Source organism: Chiloscyllium punctatum, chromosome 26 (assembly GCF_047496795.1).
Source record: "Chiloscyllium punctatum isolate Juve2018m chromosome 26, sChiPun1.3, whole genome shotgun sequence".
NCBI classification, from domain to species: Eukaryota; Metazoa; Chordata; class Chondrichthyes; order Orectolobiformes; family Hemiscylliidae; genus Chiloscyllium; species Chiloscyllium punctatum.
Window position 1 is genome coordinate 64,825,947 of NC_092764.1, and position 21,000 is coordinate 64,846,946.

At 41.0% G+C, this 21,000-nt stretch overlaps 1 protein-coding gene across 5 annotated transcripts in view; it reads right to left on the minus strand.

The window, feature by feature from the left end:
• dnaaf1 (dynein axonemal assembly factor 1) overlaps nucleotides 1-21,000 on the minus strand; it is a 126,959-nt gene that overhangs the window by 89,754 nt on the left and 16,205 nt on the right. For 4 of the 5 annotated variants that reach the window (XM_072547560.1, XM_072547561.1, XM_072547562.1 and 1 more), the window contains exons 2-6: nucleotides 18,164-18,241; nucleotides 11,401-11,569; nucleotides 3,972-4,039; nucleotides 2,975-3,143; nucleotides 947-1,020 (exon numbers count right to left, since the gene is read on the minus strand). In XM_072547560.1, the coding sequence (XP_072403661.1) occupies nucleotides 947-1,020; nucleotides 2,975-3,143; nucleotides 3,972-4,039; nucleotides 11,401-11,569; nucleotides 18,164-18,241 (558 nt within the window). Of the gene's footprint in view, nucleotides 1-946; nucleotides 1,021-2,974; nucleotides 3,144-3,971; nucleotides 4,040-11,400; nucleotides 11,570-18,163; nucleotides 18,242-21,000 lie in introns of those variants that run through there. The other variant, XM_072547563.1, reaches the window with a different exon arrangement.

Consider the following 21,000-nt stretch of genomic DNA (forward strand, 5'->3'; position numbering starts at 1 on the left):
CAGAAGTGCTGATGCCCACACTTACACACTGGTCAAGGTTAAAGAAAGACTTTTTATTATTAATTTCTGGGACTTGGGGATTGCTGGCTGGCCAGCATTGATAGCCCATCCCTCCTTGCCCTTGAGAAGTTGGTGGTGAGCTGCCTTCTTGAATCGCTGCAATACACTTGCTGTGGGTTGACCCACAATGCTGGTATGGAGGAAATTCCAGGATTTTGACCCAATGACTGTGAAAGAATGGCAGTATATTTCCAAGTCAGGGTGGTGAGTGGCTTGGAGGGGAACTTGCAGGTGATGGTGTTCCCGAGTACCTGCTGCCCTTGCCCTTCTAGATGGAAGTGATCGTGGGTTTGGAAGGTGTTGTCTAAGGATCTTTGGTGAACTTCTGCAGTACATCTTGTAGATAGTGCACACTGCTGCTACCGAGCGCCGGTGGTGGAGGGATTGAATGTTTGTAGCTGTGGTGTCAATCAAGCAGGTTGCTTTGTCCTGGATGATGTCAATCTTCTTGAGTGTCGTTGAAGCTGCACCCATCCAGGCAAGTGGGGAGTATTCCATTGCACATCCGACTTGTGCCTTGTAGATGGTGGATAGACTTTGGGGTGTCTGGAGGTGAATTACTCACTGCAGTATACCTAGTCTCTGACCTGCTCTTCCAGCCACTGTGTCTATGTTGTGAGTTCAGTTGAGTTTCTGGTCAATGGTAACCCCAAGGATGTTGACAGTGGGGGATTCAGTGAGAGTAATATGTGAAGGGTGGTGTTTAGAGTGTCTTTTATTGGTTGGGTCTGTCACAATGGAATGTCTATCACAAATGCTCTGCCAACAACACAAATGATTGGGGTGAGAGACTGTGTCAATGGGAGGCATGCCATGCCTTCCTTGGAAGCACTTAAATGTGACTAAATGTGTGACTAGCAGCTAAATTCTGCTCACTCTTACTCACCGTGATGATCCTCGGTGTTTGTTTGCACGGTACCATCTCCCATTGCTGACACCAGGACTGCTGGAATAACTGAGCTGTGATTTGAACAGTAAGAACAGGTATATTAAAATATTTCATGACAAGCTTGGTCTTTGGTCTTTATTCTTGACAGTCTAACATCTCTGAACTAAAGAAGGATCAGTGATTCTAATTTCAGGACAATTTTACAAGGATTTCTCAGGCGTGACACCAATTGCACTGCTGTTATGAGAAACAATTTTATCAGACTGTGTAAATTCATCGTGTCCGATCTGAACTCTCTTCTATTTTTAAAGCTTGATAAATCCCTTCATCAACTTCTTGAAACTAGCCTCCCTAGCTCAACCATGACTCTATGAAATTACTTATTCAAGATGGCTGTAGAGGCTGGGTCATTAAGTATATCAATGGTTGAAATAGACAATTTTAAATCACTAAGAGAATAAAGAGTCATGGAGAAAAGGCAAGAAAGTGAAATTAAGGATTAGTGGATTAGCCACAATCTCATTAAGTGATGCCTACAATCCTCAACTCATCTAAAACTAATCTAAATCCAATATCCTTTTTAACTTCAGCACACCCATTTCTTATCCTGATTTCTTCACTGCTGCTGTTCACAGTCCATTCAAAACTAATATTAGAGGCTCATTCCACCCACCCTTACTCTACTCTATGTGACCATCGCTATCACTACAGCATTCCTTATCTTTCATAACTTACAGGTGAATAGTAGGTTACACATAGGAATTGGAAAGAAATGCCAAAATGCAAGGCAAAGGGAAAATCGTTCAACTGAAGATTAAGTGCCTAACAAGGCAATCAACAAGGTTAGTCTCTCCCCCGTAACAGGATACTGTTGGAATCTGAGACCAACACAGATGAACATGGGAGTTAGGATTAAGGAATAGGCCATTTGGACCCTTGACTCTGCTCACCACTTAATAAGGTCACGGTTGACCTGATTGTAACTTCAAATCCACATTCCTACCTATATAGATGCAGAGAAACTAGAAGCAGGAGTAGGCCATTCATCCCTTTGAGCCTGCTCCACCATATATGATGATTATGTCTGATCATCTATCTCAATATATTCTCACTTTCTCTCCATACACCTTGAAGCTTTGAATATCTAAAAGTATCAACGTTCACCCCCTTGTCACCCCTGCCTTAAAAAAGATTCTCCTTCCACTGGCTCTGAGAAAGAGTGTCCCAAAAGGTCACAATCCGCTGAGAGAAACATTTGGCTTCATCTGTCTTAAATGCTTACCACTTAGTTCTAGACTTTTCCTACAAGTGGAAACATCCTCATCATGTACACCCAATCAAGGCACCTTGGGATCTTACAGTTTAAATTAAGTCAACTTTTCCACTTGTAAACTCCAATGAAAACAAGCCTAACCTGTCCAATCTTTTGTCATAAGATAATTCACACATTCCAAGAAATAGTCTAATAGGTCTTCTCAGAGTTGCAATTAACACATTTACATCCTTCCTTCAACAAGGACAGAAATATTGCACAGTACTCCAGATGTGGTCTCAACAGTGTCCTGTACCAGTGAAGAACTCCCTATTATATTTAATTCCTCTCTCATAAAATGATATTGTATTGTTTTTCTAATTACATGTTAAATATTCATTCCAGCCTTTTGTAATTTATGCACTAGAACACCCAGATCCTATGAATCTTAGAGTTCTGCAACCTCTCACCATTTAAATAAAATGCTTATTTTCTATTGGTCTGTCAAAATCAATATTGTCACATTTTCTCACATTTTCCAGATCTTTACCACTCACTTAAGTTGTCTATATCCTTTTGTAGCCTCCTTTTGTCTACTTTTGTACTTAACAAATTTAGTAACCACATCTTCAGTCCCGTCATCCAAGTAATTTGCATAAATTTTAAACACTTGAGGCCTTAGTACTGACTCCTGCAGTACACTATTACATCTTGCAAAACCCATTTAAAACCAATTAATATCTACTCTCTACTTCATGGAAACAGCTTCTCACCTGTATTCTGAGTCCTTTCGTTTTTCCTGAGCTTTTCTGAAGTTAGGTTCATGTATTTCCAGACTCTCCATTCCTTCCTGATCATATAGCTGCTCACCTTTCTGCAGTTTACTTTCTCCTACACTTCTCACAGGTTTTGTTTCTTCATTGCAGGACAGCTGATCAGTTCCTGAAAATACATTGTCATGAGGCTGATAGAAAGCTGGGCTTTTGGGATTGTTCTCAGCTTCCTGACAGATAACGTGCTGGTGTCAAAGTATAAGAAAGTGATGGAAACCACATCAATAATAATAAGAGCAGGGTAGGACAGATCAGACAGAATAAGGAAGATAAGTGGCATATATTATGCGATTTTATCCAGAGTGTTGACAGATATGTTAGGGCTCAATATGAAGAGAACTATGGGACATACCTCAAAGTGTTACTGTAATATTCACTGACTTAGTAAATAGAAATTTCTGAAACTTAGCTATGGCTTTGGCATTTTCTTGACTGCAATCTTGGTGTTTAGCCCATGATGCAAAGTTGAAAATGTTTTCTGTCGCTGCTTCAGCCTCACAGCCATCGCTCAATTACCAATTCATATTCCTGGCAGTTTTTGTAGAAAATGTTTCCATTTTATTCAGAACCAAGGAAGAGATAATACTCACAATACACCACAATCAAGGTTAAAGAATGATTGGGTAAATAATGGATTGTCAAACACAAATCTTGTGCCAAAATCACAAATGAATGAATGGGAGAAGATTTTAACAGGTGGCATCTCTGCCATCCTTACTTGGTCTGGCCTACCTGTGACTCCAGATACACAGCAAGGTCGTTGACGCTTAACTGTCATCTGAAATGGCCTAACAAACCCCCCCAGTTCAAGGCAACAAATGCTGGCCTTGCCAGGACACTCACATCCATGAAAGAATATTTAAAACTGCATCCTCATTATGCCACTTAAATCCAGAGATGTGACCATCACTTCTAAAAGCAGTGTCCTCTTACTCACCCTGGTGATTCTCGGTTTGCACTGCCCCATCTCCCATTGCTGACAAGGTGAGTGCTGGAATAATTGAGCTGTGATTTAAACAGCAAAAGGAATATTACAATGCTTCATCATGAACTAGATGTTTCCTCTTCATCACCAACAATCTACCATCTTTGAACTAAATAATGATCAGTAATGCTCGTGATCTATGTGGTTGATTAATAACATAAATGACACTGCTGTTATCAAAACATTTTATTCAGACTATCTGAATTAACCTCATCTGCTCTGAACTTTGTTTTCTGTTTTTAATAAATTGATTAACCCCTTCATCAATTGAAGGCTTTCATTTCAAATGCCCTTATACTGACCTCTCAGACTCAATCATTCTTCACAAAGCTCAATTCATCCAACATCCTTGCTAAGTGCAGCGCATGTCATCCACCTCTGATGCCTTCATCATCCCAACTGGTAGGCAGTCACAGAGTGGTAACATTACTAGACTAATAATCCAGGACCTCAAAGTAATATTCTGGTAGCATGGATTCAAATCTCACCATGGCACATGGCAAAAATTGAATAAAAGTTTGAAATTATAAACTGGCTAAATAGTGACTGTGTAACCATTACTGATTGTTGTGAAAATCATCTGATTCACTCGTCCTTTAGGCAAGGCATGAACAGGATGGTGGAATGGGCAGAAAAATAAGAGATAAATTATTGCAGAGAACTGCAAAGTGATAAATTTTGGTAGGTAGAACAAGATGAGGCAATTTTTTTTTACAAAAGATATTATTCTTATGAGATTACCAGAGCAAGAAGAATCTTAAGCTTTATGTGTGCAAATTACTGAATACAAGATTGTATCGAGATTTGTTAGAGGTATTTAAAATCACTAGCGATCTGAAATTAGAACAAAGGAAAATATGTTCCCGTTTGTGGAAGACCTCCGAATCCAAAGACACCAATTTAAAGTGATTGGCAAAAGGTAACACAAGGGAACATTTATTTACATTGTAAGTAGCTGGGAACTGGAATGCATTGCCCAAGAGTTAGTGAAAGTAGTTTCAGCCTTGAACTTTGAGAATAGGATAATTATCTAAGTAGAAAAGAAAATTAGGGAGTCGGGAAGATGCATTTATTTCAATGCAAGACGGCTAACAGGGAAGACAGATAAACTCAGGGCATGGTTAGGAACATGGGGACTGGGATATCATAACAATTACAGAAACGTGGCTCAGGATGGACAGAACTGGCAGCTTAATGTTCCAGGATACAAATGCTACAGGAAGGACAGAAAGGGAGGCAAGAGAGGACAGGGAGTGGCATTTTTGATAAGGAATAGCAGTACAGCTGTACTGAGGAAGGATATTCCCGGAAATACATCCAGGAAATTATTTGGGTGGAACTGAAAAATAAGAAATGGATGATCACCTTATTGGGATTGTATTATAGATCCCTTAATAGTCAGCGGGAAATTAAGAAACAAATTTGTAAGGAGGTCTTGGTAATCTGTAAGAATAGTAGGATGGTTATGGTAGGGGATTTTAACTTTCTAAACATAGACTGGGACTGCCGTAGTGTTAAGGTTTTAGATGGAGAGGAATTTGTTAAGTATGTACAAGAAAATTTTCTGATTCAGTATGTGGATGTACTTACTGGAGAAGGTGCAAAACGTGACCTACTCTTGGGAAATAAGGCAGGGCAGGTGACTGAGGTGTCAGTGGGGGAGCATTTTGGGGCCAGCGGCCATAATTCTATTAGTTTTAAAATAGTGATGGAAAAGGATAGACCAGATCTAAAAGTTCAAGTGCTAAATTGGAGAAAGGCTAATTTTGACTGCACTAGGCAAGATCTTCCAAAAGCTAACTGTGACAGATGTTCACAGGTAAAGGGACGGCTGGAAAATGGAAAGCCTTCAGAAATGAGATAAAGTGAGTCAAGAGACAGTATGTTCCTGTTAGGGTGAAAGGAAAGGGTGGTACGTGTAGGGAATGCTGGATGACTAAAGAAATTGAGGATTTGGTTAAGAAAAAAAAGGAAGCATATGTCAGATATAGACAGGATAGATCGAGTGATTCCTTAGAAGGGTATAGAGGCAGTAGGAGTATACTTAAGAGGGAAATCAGGAGGACAAAAAGTGGACGTGAGACAGTTTTGGCAAATAGAGTTAAGGAGAAGTTAAGGAGAATCCAAAGGGTTTTTACAAATACTTTAAGGACAAAAAAGGGTAACTAGGGAAAGAATAGGATCCCTCAAAGATCAGCAAGAGTGTAGGGCCACAAGAGATGTGGGAGATACTAAATGAGTATTTTGCATCAGTGTTTACTGTAGAAAAGGATATGGAAGATATAGAATGTAGGGAAATAGATGGTGACATTTTGAAAACTGTCCATAGTACAGAGGAGGAACTGCTGGATGTCTTAAAACACATAAAAGTGGATAAATCCCCCTGACCTGATCAGGTGTACCCGAGAACTCTGTGGGAAGCTAGAGAAGTGATTGCTGGGCCTCTTACTGACGTATTTGTATCATCAATAGTCACAGGTGAGGTGCTAGAAGACTGAAGATTGGCTAACGTGGTGCCACTGTTTAAGAAGGGCGGGAAAGACAAGCCAGGGAACTATAGACCAGTTAGCCTGACAACAGTGGTGGACAAGTTGTTGGAGGGAATCCTGAGGATCAGGATGTACAAGTATTTGGAAAGGCAAAGACTGATTGGGGATAGTCAACATGGCTTTGTACATGAGAAATCATGTTTCAAACTTGATTGAGTTTTTTTGAAGAAGTAACAAAGAGCATTGATGAGAGCAGAGTGGTAGATGTGATCTATATGGACTTCAGTAAGGCATTCGACAAGTTCCCCGCGGGAAACTGGTTAGCAAGGTTAGATCTCATGGAATACAGGGAGAACTAGCCATTTAGATACAGAACTGGCTCAAAGGTAGAAGATAGAGAGTGGTGGTGGAGGGTTGTTTTTTTCACACTGGAGGCCTGTGACCAGTGGAGTGCCCCATGGATCAGTGTTGAGTCCACTACTTTTCATCATTTTTATATAAATAAATAATTTGGATGTGAGCTCAAGAGATATAGCTAGTAAATTTGCAGATGTCACCAAAATTAGAGGTGCAGTAGACAGTGAAGAAGGTTACCTCAGATTGCAATTGAATCTTAATCAGATGGGCCAATTGGCTGAGGAGTGGCAGATGGAGTTTAATTTAGATAAATGCGAGGTGCTGCATTTTGGGAAAGCAAATCTTAGCAGGAATTATACACTTAATGGTAAGGTCCTAGGGAGTGCGGCTGAACAAAGAGACCTTGGAGTGCAGGTTCATAGCTCCTTGAAAGTAGAGTTGCAGGTAGATAGGATAGTGAAGAAGGCGTTTAGTATGCTTTCCTTTATTGGTCAGAGTATTGAGTACAGGAGTTGGGAGGTCATGTTGTGGCTCTACAGGACATTGGTTAGGCGACTTTTAGAATATTGCGTGCAATGCTGGTCTCCTTCCTATCGGAAAGATATTGTGAAACGTCAAAGGGTTCAGAAAGGACTTACAAGGATGTTGCCAGGGTTGGAGGTTTTGAGCTATAGGGAGAAGCTTAACAGGCTGGGGCTGTTTTCCCTGGAGCGTCAGAGTCTGAGGGGTGACCTTATAAAGGTTTATAAAATCATGAAGGGTATGGATAGGATAAATAGACAAAGCCTTTCCCCTGGGGTGGGTGGGTCAAGAACTAGAGGGCATAAGTTTAAGGTGAGAGGGGATGAGATATAAAAGAGACCTAAGGGGCAACCTTTTCATACAGAGGGTGGTACATCTATGGAATGAGCTGCCAGAGGAAGTGGTGGAGGCTAGTACAATTGCAACATTTAAAAGGCACCTGCTTGGGTATATGAATAGGAATGGCTTGGAGGGATATGGGTTGGGTGCTGGCAGGTGGGACTAGATTGGATTGGAATATCTGCTCGGCATGAATGAGTTGTACCAAAGGGTCCGTTTCCGTACCGTACATCTCTATGACTCTACGACACAAATGCAGGGATGGAGCTGCACTTTTGTCTGCAGAAGGCTGACAATGACAACAGGCCTCTTTTGATGCTGCAACCATTCTATGGTCCTACGGAATAGCAACTCACAAAAGGGAATTTTTTGAAGTGGGATCAGCAAAATGGTAAGAAATTATCTTGGCTCAGAAGGACAAAGGACAGAATTTGTTTGAGCTGAGTTAAGAAATTGTAAAGGAAAGAAGTCACTAGTAAGAGTGGCTTCTAAATTGTGAAACAGCAACTACATCACATGGTAAATAATAAATGAAGAAATCATGGGTCTTGTAAAAAAGATACTGCCCCACAATGATAGTTGGCAATTTAAATTTTCATATAGATTTGACGAATCAATTGGGGAAGGTATTTGAGAAAGTCTTTTTGGGACAATACGTACTGGAACCAATCAGGGAACAGACCATTTGAGACATGTGAGATGAATTTGGATTAATTCAGTACCTCATTGTAAAAAAACACCCAAGTAGGAGTGATAACATGCTTGAAATTCATATTCAGTTTTAGCATGGGAAATTCAGATTTGAAGCTGGTGTCTAAAACCAGCAAGCAATTACAAGGGTATAAAGAAAGCATTGACTAAAGTGGAAGGGAAATAGGTTAAAAGACAGCTCTGTAGTAAATCAGTGAGAGACATACAAAGAGATTGATTAGATTCCCTACAGTGTGGAAACAGGCCCTTCGGCCCGACAAGTCCACACCGACCCTCCGAAGAGCAACCCACCCAGACCCATTCCCCTACATTTATTCCTGCACCTAACACCATGTGCATTTGGAATGACCAATTCACCTAACCTGCACATCTTTGGACTGTGGGAGGAAACTGGAGCACCCGGAGGAAACTCACGCAGACATGGGGAGAATGTGCAAACTCCACAGACAGTTGCCCGAAGCGAGAATTGAATCCGGGTCCCTGGCACTGTGAGGCAGCAGTGCCAACCACTGAGCCATCGAGCCAATATTTCATTAAATGCAACAAAGACATTTTCCATTGATAAATAAACAGTGTGAGATGCATGCAACGTCCATGATTATGATGGCATCATATTGAAAGTAAAGGTAAACAATGCTGCAAAGATTAATGATAAAAAGAAGACTAGGCAAAATTTAGAAAGCAGCAAAGGATGACCAAAAATGACCAAGAATGCAAAATTACAGTATAAGAGTAAAGTAGCAAGAAATATAAAAAATTACAGCAAAAACATCAAAACGGAAAAGATTTGTTGGTCTCTTAGAAAACAAGACTGGGGAATTAATACTGAGAAACAGGCTGAACAAAAAAATTCTTGTAATATTCCAGTGGTTTGGAAAAGTACCAATGGAACACCCCCCAACGATGGAACACTTTTAGAAGTGAGGGAGACAGCAAGCAGTAAACCATAGGTCAGTTAGTCTAACGTCTTGTCATTGGGAAAAATGTTGGAATCTATTATAAAGGAAGCACTAAACTAAAAGGAAGATACTGTAGATGCTGGAAATCTGAAATAAAAACAGTAAATGTTAGACAAACTCAGCAGGTCTGGCAGCATTTGTGGTGAGTGAGAGATAGAATTAACGTTGAATCCAGAAATTTCAGCTCTTCCCATTTTGAAACGAAAGGAGCAGGAGCAGGTCATTTAGAAGATCATTTTAAAAAGATCAGATCGATATTATTTTGCATGATTTTATGAAATGTAAATCTTGTTTGACAAATTTAATATAGCTCATTGAGGATAAAACAAACAGGATGGATAACGAGAAACAAGTAGGTATGTACAGTGTGCTTGGATGTTCCAAAAAAGCATTCAATAAGGTGCCTAATTAAAGGTTGGTGCACAATTTAACAACACATGGTATTGGGAGTAGGATATTAGTCAAGATTAGAGTGGTGCTGGAAATGCACAGCAAGTCAGACAGCATCTGAGAGCAGGAAAATCGACGTTTTGGGCAGGAGCCCTTCATCAGGAAGGGCTCCTGCCCGAAACATTAATTTTCCTGCTCTTGGATGCTGCCTGACCTGCTGTGCATTTCTATGCACCACTCTAATCTTGACTCTAATCTCCAGCATCTGCAGTCCTCACTTTCGTGGAGGACAATATTAGCAAGAGTGAAGTTCAGCTTCCCAACAGGAAGCAGGGTGAGGGTAAATTAATTAATTTTAATTGGATAGTTGTAACTACGAATGTCACAGAGATTGGTGCGGGGGGGGGGGGGGGGGGGGGGGAGTCCCCAAACTTTTTATCATCTATACTACTGACTTTGATTAAAGAATTCAGGTATATTGTGGCCACATTTGTTTGTATAAATATTACTAAGAAAGTAATGTGTGGAAGCCACAAGTCTGCAGATGGATTTTGAAAATTTAAAGTGAATGAGCAGCATTGGATAGATGAAGAGTAATATGCAGTAATATAATGTTGCCCACTTTTACAGGGAGAATAGAAAAGCAACACATTATTTAAATAGCGAGAAACCTTTTGAATAATGCAGTGCAGACAAATCTGGGTGTCCTTATATATGAATCACAAAAATTTGGCCATGCGGCTAAAGCAAGTAATTATAAAAGCAAATGGAATGTTTGTCATTATTGTAAGAGGAATAAGGTATAGAAGCAGGGATAGCTTGCTCAACCATACAGGGAATGGGAGATGATGGCTGCAGTGTTAAGTGCCACTTTGGTCTCCTTACTTAAAGAAGGGTATACATGCATTGGAAGCAGTTTAGAGAAGAATCATTAGGCTGATCCCTGAGATAGAGGGATATTTTACGAGGAAAACTTCAGCAGGTTAGGCCCAGAGGAGTTTCATGAAATGTGTAAGATCTTTGAAGGGATCCATCAGGGTTGATGCTGAGAGGTTGTTTCTTTTTATGGAGAAATAGAGAACTAAGAAGCAATTTTAAAAGAGGGGAACTCCCATTTACAGTGGAACTGGGGAGGAATTTCTTCTGTCAGAGGATCATCAGACTTTGGAATTCTCCATTCATTGAAAATGTTCAAAGGCGGAGTTAGATTTTAAATCAACAGGGCAGTCAAAAGTCATTGAGGACCAAGAAGGAAAGTAGAGTTGGGACCACAATCAGATCAGCTGTGATTTTATTAAATGATGAATTAGATTCAAGGGGCAAGGAGACCTACTGCTTCTATTTCTTACATTCTTGCATAATTGCATAAATACTAACATGCAAGACAGTTACAAGGAAAATGGGACAACTTTGAATATCACTTTCAAAGTGGCACAATAGACACAATATCTGTTTCTGTGGGAAATGATTCTCTAATATAATGAACTATACCATCAATAATTTAATGTAAAGTATGTGTTAAGATGAACAATCAATAAGGCTTTTGAAGTTAAATAATAATCTTATCCATTTTCAACTACAGGACATTATTGTAATATAGGACAAATTCCTCACCTGGATCCTGAGTCCTTGGCTTTCTCCTGAGGTTTTGTAGAGTTGAGTTCATGTACCCCCAGACAATCTGCTCCTTTCTGATCATGCAACTGGTCACCTTTCTGCAGTTTACATTCTCCTTCACTTCTCAAAGTCTCGGTTTCTTCACTGCAGGTGAGTTGCTCATTTACTAAAAATATATTAACATGAAACTGGGTTTTGTGAGTTGTGCTCTTCTCAATCAGAATAAGTGCTGGATCATAGAATAGCATCCCAAGCATGTGGAAACAGGTCATTCGGCCTAACTGGTCCACACCGACCCTTCAAAGAGCATCACAGCCAGGCCCAACTCCCATACCCTATATTTTCCATGGCTAACCCACCTAGCCTGCACATCCCTGAACACTATGGGCAATTTAGCATGGCCAATCCACCTAATCTTTGCACTGTGGGAGGAAACCCATGTAGACATGGAGAGAATGTACAAGCTCCACACAGACACTCAACTAAGGGGGAATTGAACCCATGTCCCCTGGCGGTGTGAGGCAGCAGTGCTATAATCACTGAGCCACCATGCTGCCAAAGTCTGAATGAATAAAATAGACAGAATATCTGTTAACTTGCTCACATTTCTACTGCTGACAAAAGTGAGAGGTAACTATTTTAATGAAGGAACAGCATTCTTTATTGAGAGGGTGTGCGATATATCAGAAAACTTTGTTCACATGACTCATAGAATTGGCTGCTAGATCACAAAATGGTATTGAGACAGGATTAGGTTGTAGCAGCAAATATTACTCAGAGTGTGTTGTGCATTACATTCAGAGCCAAGGAGTATGTTGGTTGTTTTCCTGAAACAGAGTGTCAGGCATGTCTTATTTACTGTTAGTTAGATTAGATTACTTACAGTGTGGAAACAGGCCCTTTGGCCCAACAAGTCTACATTGACCCTCCGAAGAGCAACCCACTCAGACCTATTCCCCTACACCTCACACTACGGGCAATTTAGCATGGCCAATTCACTTAACCTGCACATTTTTGGACTGTGGGAGGAAACTGGAGCACCCGGAGGAAACCCATGCAGACATGGGGAGAGTTGCCTGAGGCTGGAATTGAACTCGGGTCTCTGATTCTGTGAGGCAGCAGTGCTAACCACTGTGCCGCCCACTAATGTTATAGTGCTCTCTAACATCTATCATACAACATTTCAATAATGTGTGCGAGATATATTAAAGAATGTTATTGTACAGGATTGTGGTGTATATTATAGGGTTATTGCGACAGGCATGAGGTGGAGTGTCTCCCTGGGAAAGAAATGCAACACATTATCAAATTTTGCGAAAGTAAGGGATAGTGTTGTGGGGTTCTGTTCACCGAGCTGGGAACTTGTGTTGCAAACATTTTGTCCTGTCTAGGTGACATCCTCAGTGCTTGGGAGCCTCCTGTGAAACGCTTCTGTATTGTTTCCTCCGGCATTTATAGTGGTTTGTCTCTGCTGCTTCCGGGTTGTCAGTTCCAGCTGTCTGCTGCAGTGGCCAGTATATTGGGTCCAGGTCAATGTATTTGTTAATAGAATCTGTGGATGATTACCCTGCCTCTAGGAATTCCCTGGCTGTTCTCAGTTTGGCTTGTCCTATAATAGTAGTGTTGTCCCAGTCGAACTCATGTTGCTTGTCATCTGCGTGTGTGGCTACTGTGGCACACCAACTAGCCACGAAACAACACGACCAGCTTTCCTTAGTAGCCACAAATGCAGATGACAAGCAACATGAGTTTGACTGTGACAACACTACTTTATAGGACAAGCCAAACTGAGAACAGCCAGGGAATTCCTAGAGGCATGGCACTCATCCACAGATTCTATTAATAAACACATCGACCTGGACCCAATATACCTGCCACTGCAGCGGACAGCTGGAACTGACAACCGGAAGCGGCAGAGGCAAACCACTACAAATGCTGGAGGAAACAACACAGAAGCGCTTCACAGGAGGCTCCCATGCACTGAGGATGTCACCTAGACAGGGGACGAAATGCCTGCAACATAAATTCCCAGCTCGGCAAACAGAACCACAACAACGAGCACCCGAGCTACAAACCTTCTCACAAACTTGAGTAAGGGATATGTCAGAATGTTAAGTGAAGGTCATAGACAAATAGTCATACAGCATAGAAACAGACCCTTTGGCCCCACCAGTTCATGCCAAACATAATCCCAACCTAATCCTATTTGCCTGCACCTGGCCTAAATCCCTCCAAACCTTTCCTATTCATGCATCCATCTAAATATTTTTTAAACATTGTAATGATACACACATCCACCACTTCCTCAGGAAGTTCATTCCACATGCAAGCCACCCTCTGTGTAAAAATATTAACTCTTTTAAAATCTCTTTGACAAGGTTCCACATGACAGACTGCTCTCGAAGGTTAGATCGCATGGAATCCAGGGCAAGCTGGCAAATTGGATTTAAGATTGGCTTGATAGTAGGAAGCAGAGGGTATTAGTGGATGTATGCTTGTCGGACTGGAGGTCTGTGACTAGTGGAGTGCCTCAGGGGTCAGTGCTGGGTCCATTGCGGTTTGTTATCTATACCAATGATTTGGATGAGAATGTAGAATAGCATGATTGCGAAGTTTGGGGAGGACACTTAAATAGGTGGTATCATGGACAGTGAGAAAGGTTATCAAAAATTGCAGCAGGGCCTTAATCAGCTGGCGAAGTAGGCCGAGAAATGACAAATGGAGTTTAATATATATTAAGTGTGAGGTCTTGCAACTTGGAAAGTCAAATCAAGGCAGGAGTTTCATGGTGAATGGTGGGGCCTTAAGGAATGTTGAGGAACAGAGGGCCCTTGGAGTTCAGATTCACAGTTCTCCGAAAGCAGAATCACAGGTAGACAGGGCAGTGAAGGTGGCTTTTGGCACACTGGCCTTCATTAGTCAGGGCATTGAGTATAGAAGTTGGGAAGTTATGTTGCAATTGTACAGGACACTGGTGAGGCTGCACTTGGAGTATTGCGTTCAGTTTTGGTCACCTTACTATAAGGAGGATGTTTTTAAACTGGAAAGAGTGCAGAAGAAATTTACAAAGACGTTGCCTGGATTAAATGGTCTGCGTTGTAGGGAGAATCTAGGACATTTTTTCTTTAGAACGTAGGAGACTGAGGGGAGGACCTTATGGAGCTATTAAAGATCATGAGAGGCATGGATAGGGTGAATGCACTCAGTCTTTTTCCCAGTGTTGGGGAATTGAGGATTAGAGGGCATCAGTTTAAGGTTAGAGCGGAAAGAATAAAAGGGAATCTGAGGGAGGTATGCATATGGAATGAGCTGCCAGCAGAAGTGGTTGAGGGAGTACATTAACAACATTTAAAATGCACTTGGACAAATGACAAGACGTGACAGCCCAGGAATGTTTCAAGCTTCAGTAAAGAATTCTTCTGACTTTCTTCTGAAATCTCTATCTGGACGTTGTTCCCTCCTACCTGTAAGAATCTGTGTTTGAATTTACCTTTTTTCCAAGAGGTGTGTTTATCAGAGTTACTGTATTAGAACAGTTCATTAGTAATCATTACTGTATCGGGTCAGTTAGGTTTTCCAACAGTTAAGTTATTCTAAATTTCTATTTTTTTTGTTCATGCTTCAATAAATTCTATTTGCTTAAATCCGAGTGGTTTGACCAGCTGTATCACATCCGGAACACCCACTTCACATCTGCCTTTAAAATAAGAAAACATTAGGATCGAGGCTAACTTCTCAAAATAGTTTGAGGGGGGTCTGGCCTGGCCCATATCAATAACTCAAACTTTCTACACCTGGCAAGATCAGTGTTTGACAAATTTGATTAAAGTTTTTGAGAAGGTAACAGACCGTTAATGAAGATAATACATTTGATATGGTTTACATGTTTTTTTATTTAGCAAGGTTTTTGATAATGTCTCTCATGATAGACTGGTTGAGGAAGTAAGAGCCCATGGGATTCAAGGCAAAGTGGTACATAGGATCCAAAATTGGCTTATGTTTCTGTGACTGGACATCTGTTACTGGTGTGATTCAGCAGGGTTTGGTGCTGAAAGCTGGACTTTTTGCTGTTTGTATTCATTAATGATTTGGACTAAATTTTAAGTGGTATAATCAAAGAGTTTGCCAATGACACAAAAACTGGCAGGTCAGTAAATAGTGAGAAGAATATCTGTAAACTGCAAAAGGAAAGTAATATACTGCTCAGGTGGGCAAAGCAGTGATGAATGGAATTCAACCCAGGAAAGTGTGAGGTAATGTACTTGGGGAAAACTATCAAGGCAAGGGATTAGCCCATTACTGGAAGAATTCTGGAAAGTACTGAAGATTAGACAGACCTACACAAATCCCCAAAGGTTGCAGGTAGATGTGGGTAGGAAGGCATATAGATAGCATCCTTGCCTTCAGTAGTAGAAGGTGAGGACTGCAGATGCTGGAGATCAGAGTTGAGAGTGTGGTGCTGGAAAAGTGCAGATCAGGCAGCATCTGAAAAGCAGGAGGATTGATGTTTTGGGCGTAAGCCCTTATGCTTTTCCAGCACCACACTCTTGACTCCTTGCCTTTATTAGCCAACACATTGAATACAAAAGCAAGGAGGTTAGACTTAGGGTTATAAACTATGTAACATGCTGGTTAGGCCACAACGGCCATACTATGTGCAGTCCTGGTCACCACATTCTAAGAAAAATGTGATTGCAGTGGAGAGGGTGCTAAGGAGATGTACCAGGATATTGCCTCAGTAGATAGCCTGCGCTATGAAGAAAAATTAAGGCTGTTTTTCTTGGAGTACCTCAGGTTGAGAAGTGACATAATAGAGATATATAAGATTATGAGGAGCACAGGAAGGCACTTTTTCATTAGCAGAGGAGCCAATAAATGGGGTATTTAGATTTAAGATAAGAGGTAGAAGGCTTAGAGGAGATTTCAGGAAGTGTTTGAGCAAAATAAAATGTAATTCTGCAAGTGCAAATTCACCCCACATTTTACTTTGCTCAAAAATTGCAAGAATCCATGTAAGATTCTATAAATCCTTATTTATATTAGAATCAGTCTGACCATTGTGGCACAGGCAGCCTCACACAGGGTGTTAACACTTTCAATACATTATCTGGGCCAACATGACACCAATTGTTAAAATTCACTTGAAAATGTAACTTTTAAAAAAAGTTCTGTGGTTTACATATGAAAGAACTGAAACCAACATGCACATTCTAAAGGATGAGAGACTTAACAATCCAGGTCTTTTTCAACATATAATTTCAGTTACATCACACTGTAAACTTTTGCTATACATTCTGTGTCTTACAATCTTATTCTCCACAACCATCTGATGTAGGAGCGGCACTCTGAAAGCTAGTGCTTCCAAATAAACCTGTTGGACTATAAGCTGGTGTTGTGAGATTTTTAACTTTATTGGTCAGAGCATTGAGTATAGGAGTTGGGCGGTCATGTTGCAGCTGTACAGGATATTAGTGAGGCCACTTTTGGAATATTGTATGCAATTCTTATTGGAAGGATGTTGTGAAATTTGAAAAGTTTCAGAAAAGATTAACAAGGATGTTGCTAAGTTTGGAGGGTTTGAGCTAGATGGAAAGGCTGAATAGGCTGGGACTGTTTTCTCTAGACCTTCAGAGGCTGAAGGGTGACCTTATAGAGATTTATAAAATCATGAGGGCCATAGATAGGATAAATAGACAAGGTCTTTTCCCTGGGTGTTGGAGTCCAGAACTACACGGCATAGGTTTAGGGTGAGAGGGGAAAGATATAAAAGGGGCCTAAGGGGCAACTTTTTCCCTCAGAGGGTGGGTTGTGTATGCCATGAGCTGCTAGAGGCCAGTACAATTACAGCATTTAAAATGCACCTGGATGGGTATATGAATAGAAAGGGTTTGGAAGGATATGGGCCAAGTGCTGGCAAATGGTTAGATTAGGTCAGGAAAATCTATTCAGCATGGACGAGTTGGACTGATGAGTCTGATTCCATGCTGCACACCTCTATGACTCGATGACAGCTGGATGAAAAATTGATTGTCGAGGCTGAAAGGTTAAAATTGTTTGTGATAGTCAACAGTTACACAACATTGAACGAGTCCTGTGAATATTCCTTTTACAGGCTGAAGATGGTACAGCAACTTGTTTTTGTTCCGTTACTGTGTCAGCACTGTGTTTTTGAGATTATATGAGAGACAGCTTCATTCTGAGACAGGGACATCACCTTGGACCAGGAGCAAACTCAATCTCCAAACCAGCCATCGATGGGCAAAAAGGCATGAGACTTGTTGCTTTTTCTCTTTTCTTTTCATTTATTACTCTTATCATTATTATACACATTATTAATACACATCCACATTTAAGCAAATTACCGTTGCCGAACTTTCTCTTAACTAAATCCGTAAAAAAAACTTGGATATACTCTGTGATCGAATATAGCACACATTTACAAATTTATGTTCTAAATTAAGAGCATTAAGAAAATTTTAAATATTATTCTAGGTTGTGATGGATCGATTGTTATTCTCTGTAGTTTCTGGATTCAGAACTGTTTCTCTCTCCACAAATTCTGCTACCTTGGTGCAGCTTCTTCAGCACTTTGCTTTTAGGTCTATTGGGAATGCTCCACCCACATCACAGTCACATTATTGTAATGAGTGGGGCAAAAATTTCAATGGAGACACTTGTGCCTTTGACACAAACTACTGTGTGGTAGCTGTTTAGGTCCAAAGGTGTCCATCATTTCTAAAAGCTGCTCCCTTTTACTCACCCTGGTGACCCTCAAACTCTGTTTGTTCTGTGCTGTCTCCCATTGTTGAAGATATTAGCATCAATAAATGATCTGTAACTGAATCAACAACAAAAAAGGAGCATTAAGTTGATTTTCAAATAATGTTTTATTATGAAGTAATATTCTTTCCTTCAAAATCAGTGGTGTACCTTTTATCAAATAAAACATTGAGATGTTTTAACTATGTTCGCTTTGTGCACAAAGACCTCAAAAATGCTCTCTTACAATCAGAACACATGATAGGAGATCAGTGGTGTTCTAGTTGTCTATGTGGACAGCAGCAAGTGAGAAGAACATCTGTAAACTGGGTAGCAGGGGAATGAAGATAGTAACCCATGGACACCAACATGGTTTGGAAAAGCCCATTGATATACTACTGTAAAATAATCGTTCACATTGGCAAAGTAGAAAAACAATTATGGGATCGCCCATTGATAGCGAGACCATAAGTGGCTCGCAACACTATATGGGCGATAAGGCACAAATAATTACTCAATACAGGGAATATTGCCAGAGTAATAAACTGATTCAGCACAGATAACACCACAATTACAATTGTGGCCACACAACTAAAATCATACAATACTGCAAGAACAATAACTAGACATATTGACACCACAAAGAGAGCCTCCTCCTAGATGCTCCAATGTCGCAAATGGAGTGGCCTGTCAGATCCACCAAGACTGCAAAGGCTGCAGTCAGATCCACCCATGCTGCATTATAACTGCACACACCAATATTGCAAAGGAGCAGTCAAATCAACCAAGGCTGCAATTAGATACACCAATATTGTAAAGGTAGCAGTCAGATACACCAGTATTGCAAAGACTGCAATCAAATATATCAATACTGCTGAGGCAGCAGTCAAATACACCCATATGACAAAAAGACTGGAGACAGAATCACCAATATGAAAAGGATGCAGTCAGATTCAGCAGTAGTGAAAAGGCAGGCAGATTCACTAATATTGCAATGCCAGCAATCAGATACATTGCAAAGCCAAACAAATACACAGCTGTTCAGAGGTTTACTTGACTACTTTCAGGAGTAATAAAGAAGTTGTCTTATCACAGAATTCTTACAGTGCAGGAGATGGCTATTTGGCCCATCATGCCAGAGTAAGTAAGTTTCACGTCTGTCGTCTGCAAGGCGTTAGAATGAATTCTGAGGGATAGGATTTATGACCATCTGGAAGAGCATGGCTTGATTAAATACAGTCAACATGGTTTTGTGAGGGGCAGGTCATGCCTCACAAACCTTAGAGTTCTTTGAGGATGTGACTAGAAAGGTTGATGAGGGTCGAGCTGTGGATGTGGTGTATATGGACATTTGATAAGGTTCTCCATGGTAGGCTCATTCAGAACATCAGGAGGAATGGGATACAGGTGAACTTAGCTGTCTGGATACAGAATTGGCTGGCCAACAGAAGACAGCGAGTGGTAGTAGAAGGAAAACATTCTGCCTGAAAGTCAGTGGTGAGTGGTGTGTTCCACAGGGCTCTGTCCTTGGGCCACTACTGTTTGTAATTTTTATTAATAATTTGGATGAGGGGTTTGAAGGATGGGTCAGCAAGTTGCAGACGACACAAAGGTTGGAGGTGTCGTTGACAGTATAGAGGGCTTTGTAGGCTGCAGCGGGACATTGACAGGATGCAGAGATGGGCTGAGAGGTGGCAGATAGAGTTCAACCTGGATAAATGCGAGGTGATGCATTTTGGAAGGTCGAATTTGAAAGCTGAGTACAGGATTAAGGATAGGACTCTTGGCAGCGTGGAGGAACAGAGGGATCTTGGTGTACAGGTACATAGATCCCTTAAAATTGCCACCCAAGTGGACAGGGTTGTTAAGAAAGCATGTGGTGTTTTGGCTTTCATTAACAGAGGTATTGAGTTTAAGAGTCATGAGATCTTGTTGCAGCTCTATAAAATTTTGGTTCGACTACACTTGGAATACTGCGTCCAGATCTGGTCGCCCTATTATAGGAAAGATGTGGATGCTTTGGAGAGGGTTCAGAGGAGGTTTACCAGGATGCTGCCTGGACTGGAGGGCTTATCTTATGAAGAGAGGTTGACTGAGCTCGGACTTTTTTCATTGGAGAAAAGGAGGAGGAGAGGGGACCTAATTGAGGTATACAAGATAATGAGAGGTATAGATAGAGTCGATAGCCAGAGACTATTTCCCAGGGCAGAAATGGCTAACACGAGGGGTCATTTTTTAAGCTGGTTGGAGGAAAGTATAGAGGTTACGTACACAGAGTTGAGAGAGCACAGAATGCGTTGCCAGCAGCAGTTGTGGAAGCAAGGTCATTGGGGACATTTAAGAGACTGCTGGACATACATATGGTCACAGAAATTTGAGGGTGCACACATGAGGATCAATGGTCGGCACAACATCGTGGGCTGGTGGGCCTGTTCTGTGCTGTGCTGTACTGTTCTTTGTTCTATGCCTGCACGTGTTATATTACCGAGTGCAATCTCTTGCTTTTCCCACATCCATACATACTGTTTCTATTCAAACAACCATACAGTGCCCACTTGAATGCCTAAACCAAACTTCACTCCATTACATTTACAGGTAGTGCATTCCAGACTTGGTGTATTCAGATTTTTCCTCACATCACCCTTGCTTTATTTGCATTTTACTTTAAATCTATGCCCAGTCTTTCTCTTTCCTTTCACGAGTGGGAGCAGTTTCTCTCAACCTACTCTATCCAGTTTGATCCTGATTTTGAAAAGCTCTATCAAATCTCCTCTCAGCATTTTTCCACAGAGAACAGCCCCAATGTCTTCAATCAAGCCTCACAACTGATGTATCCCA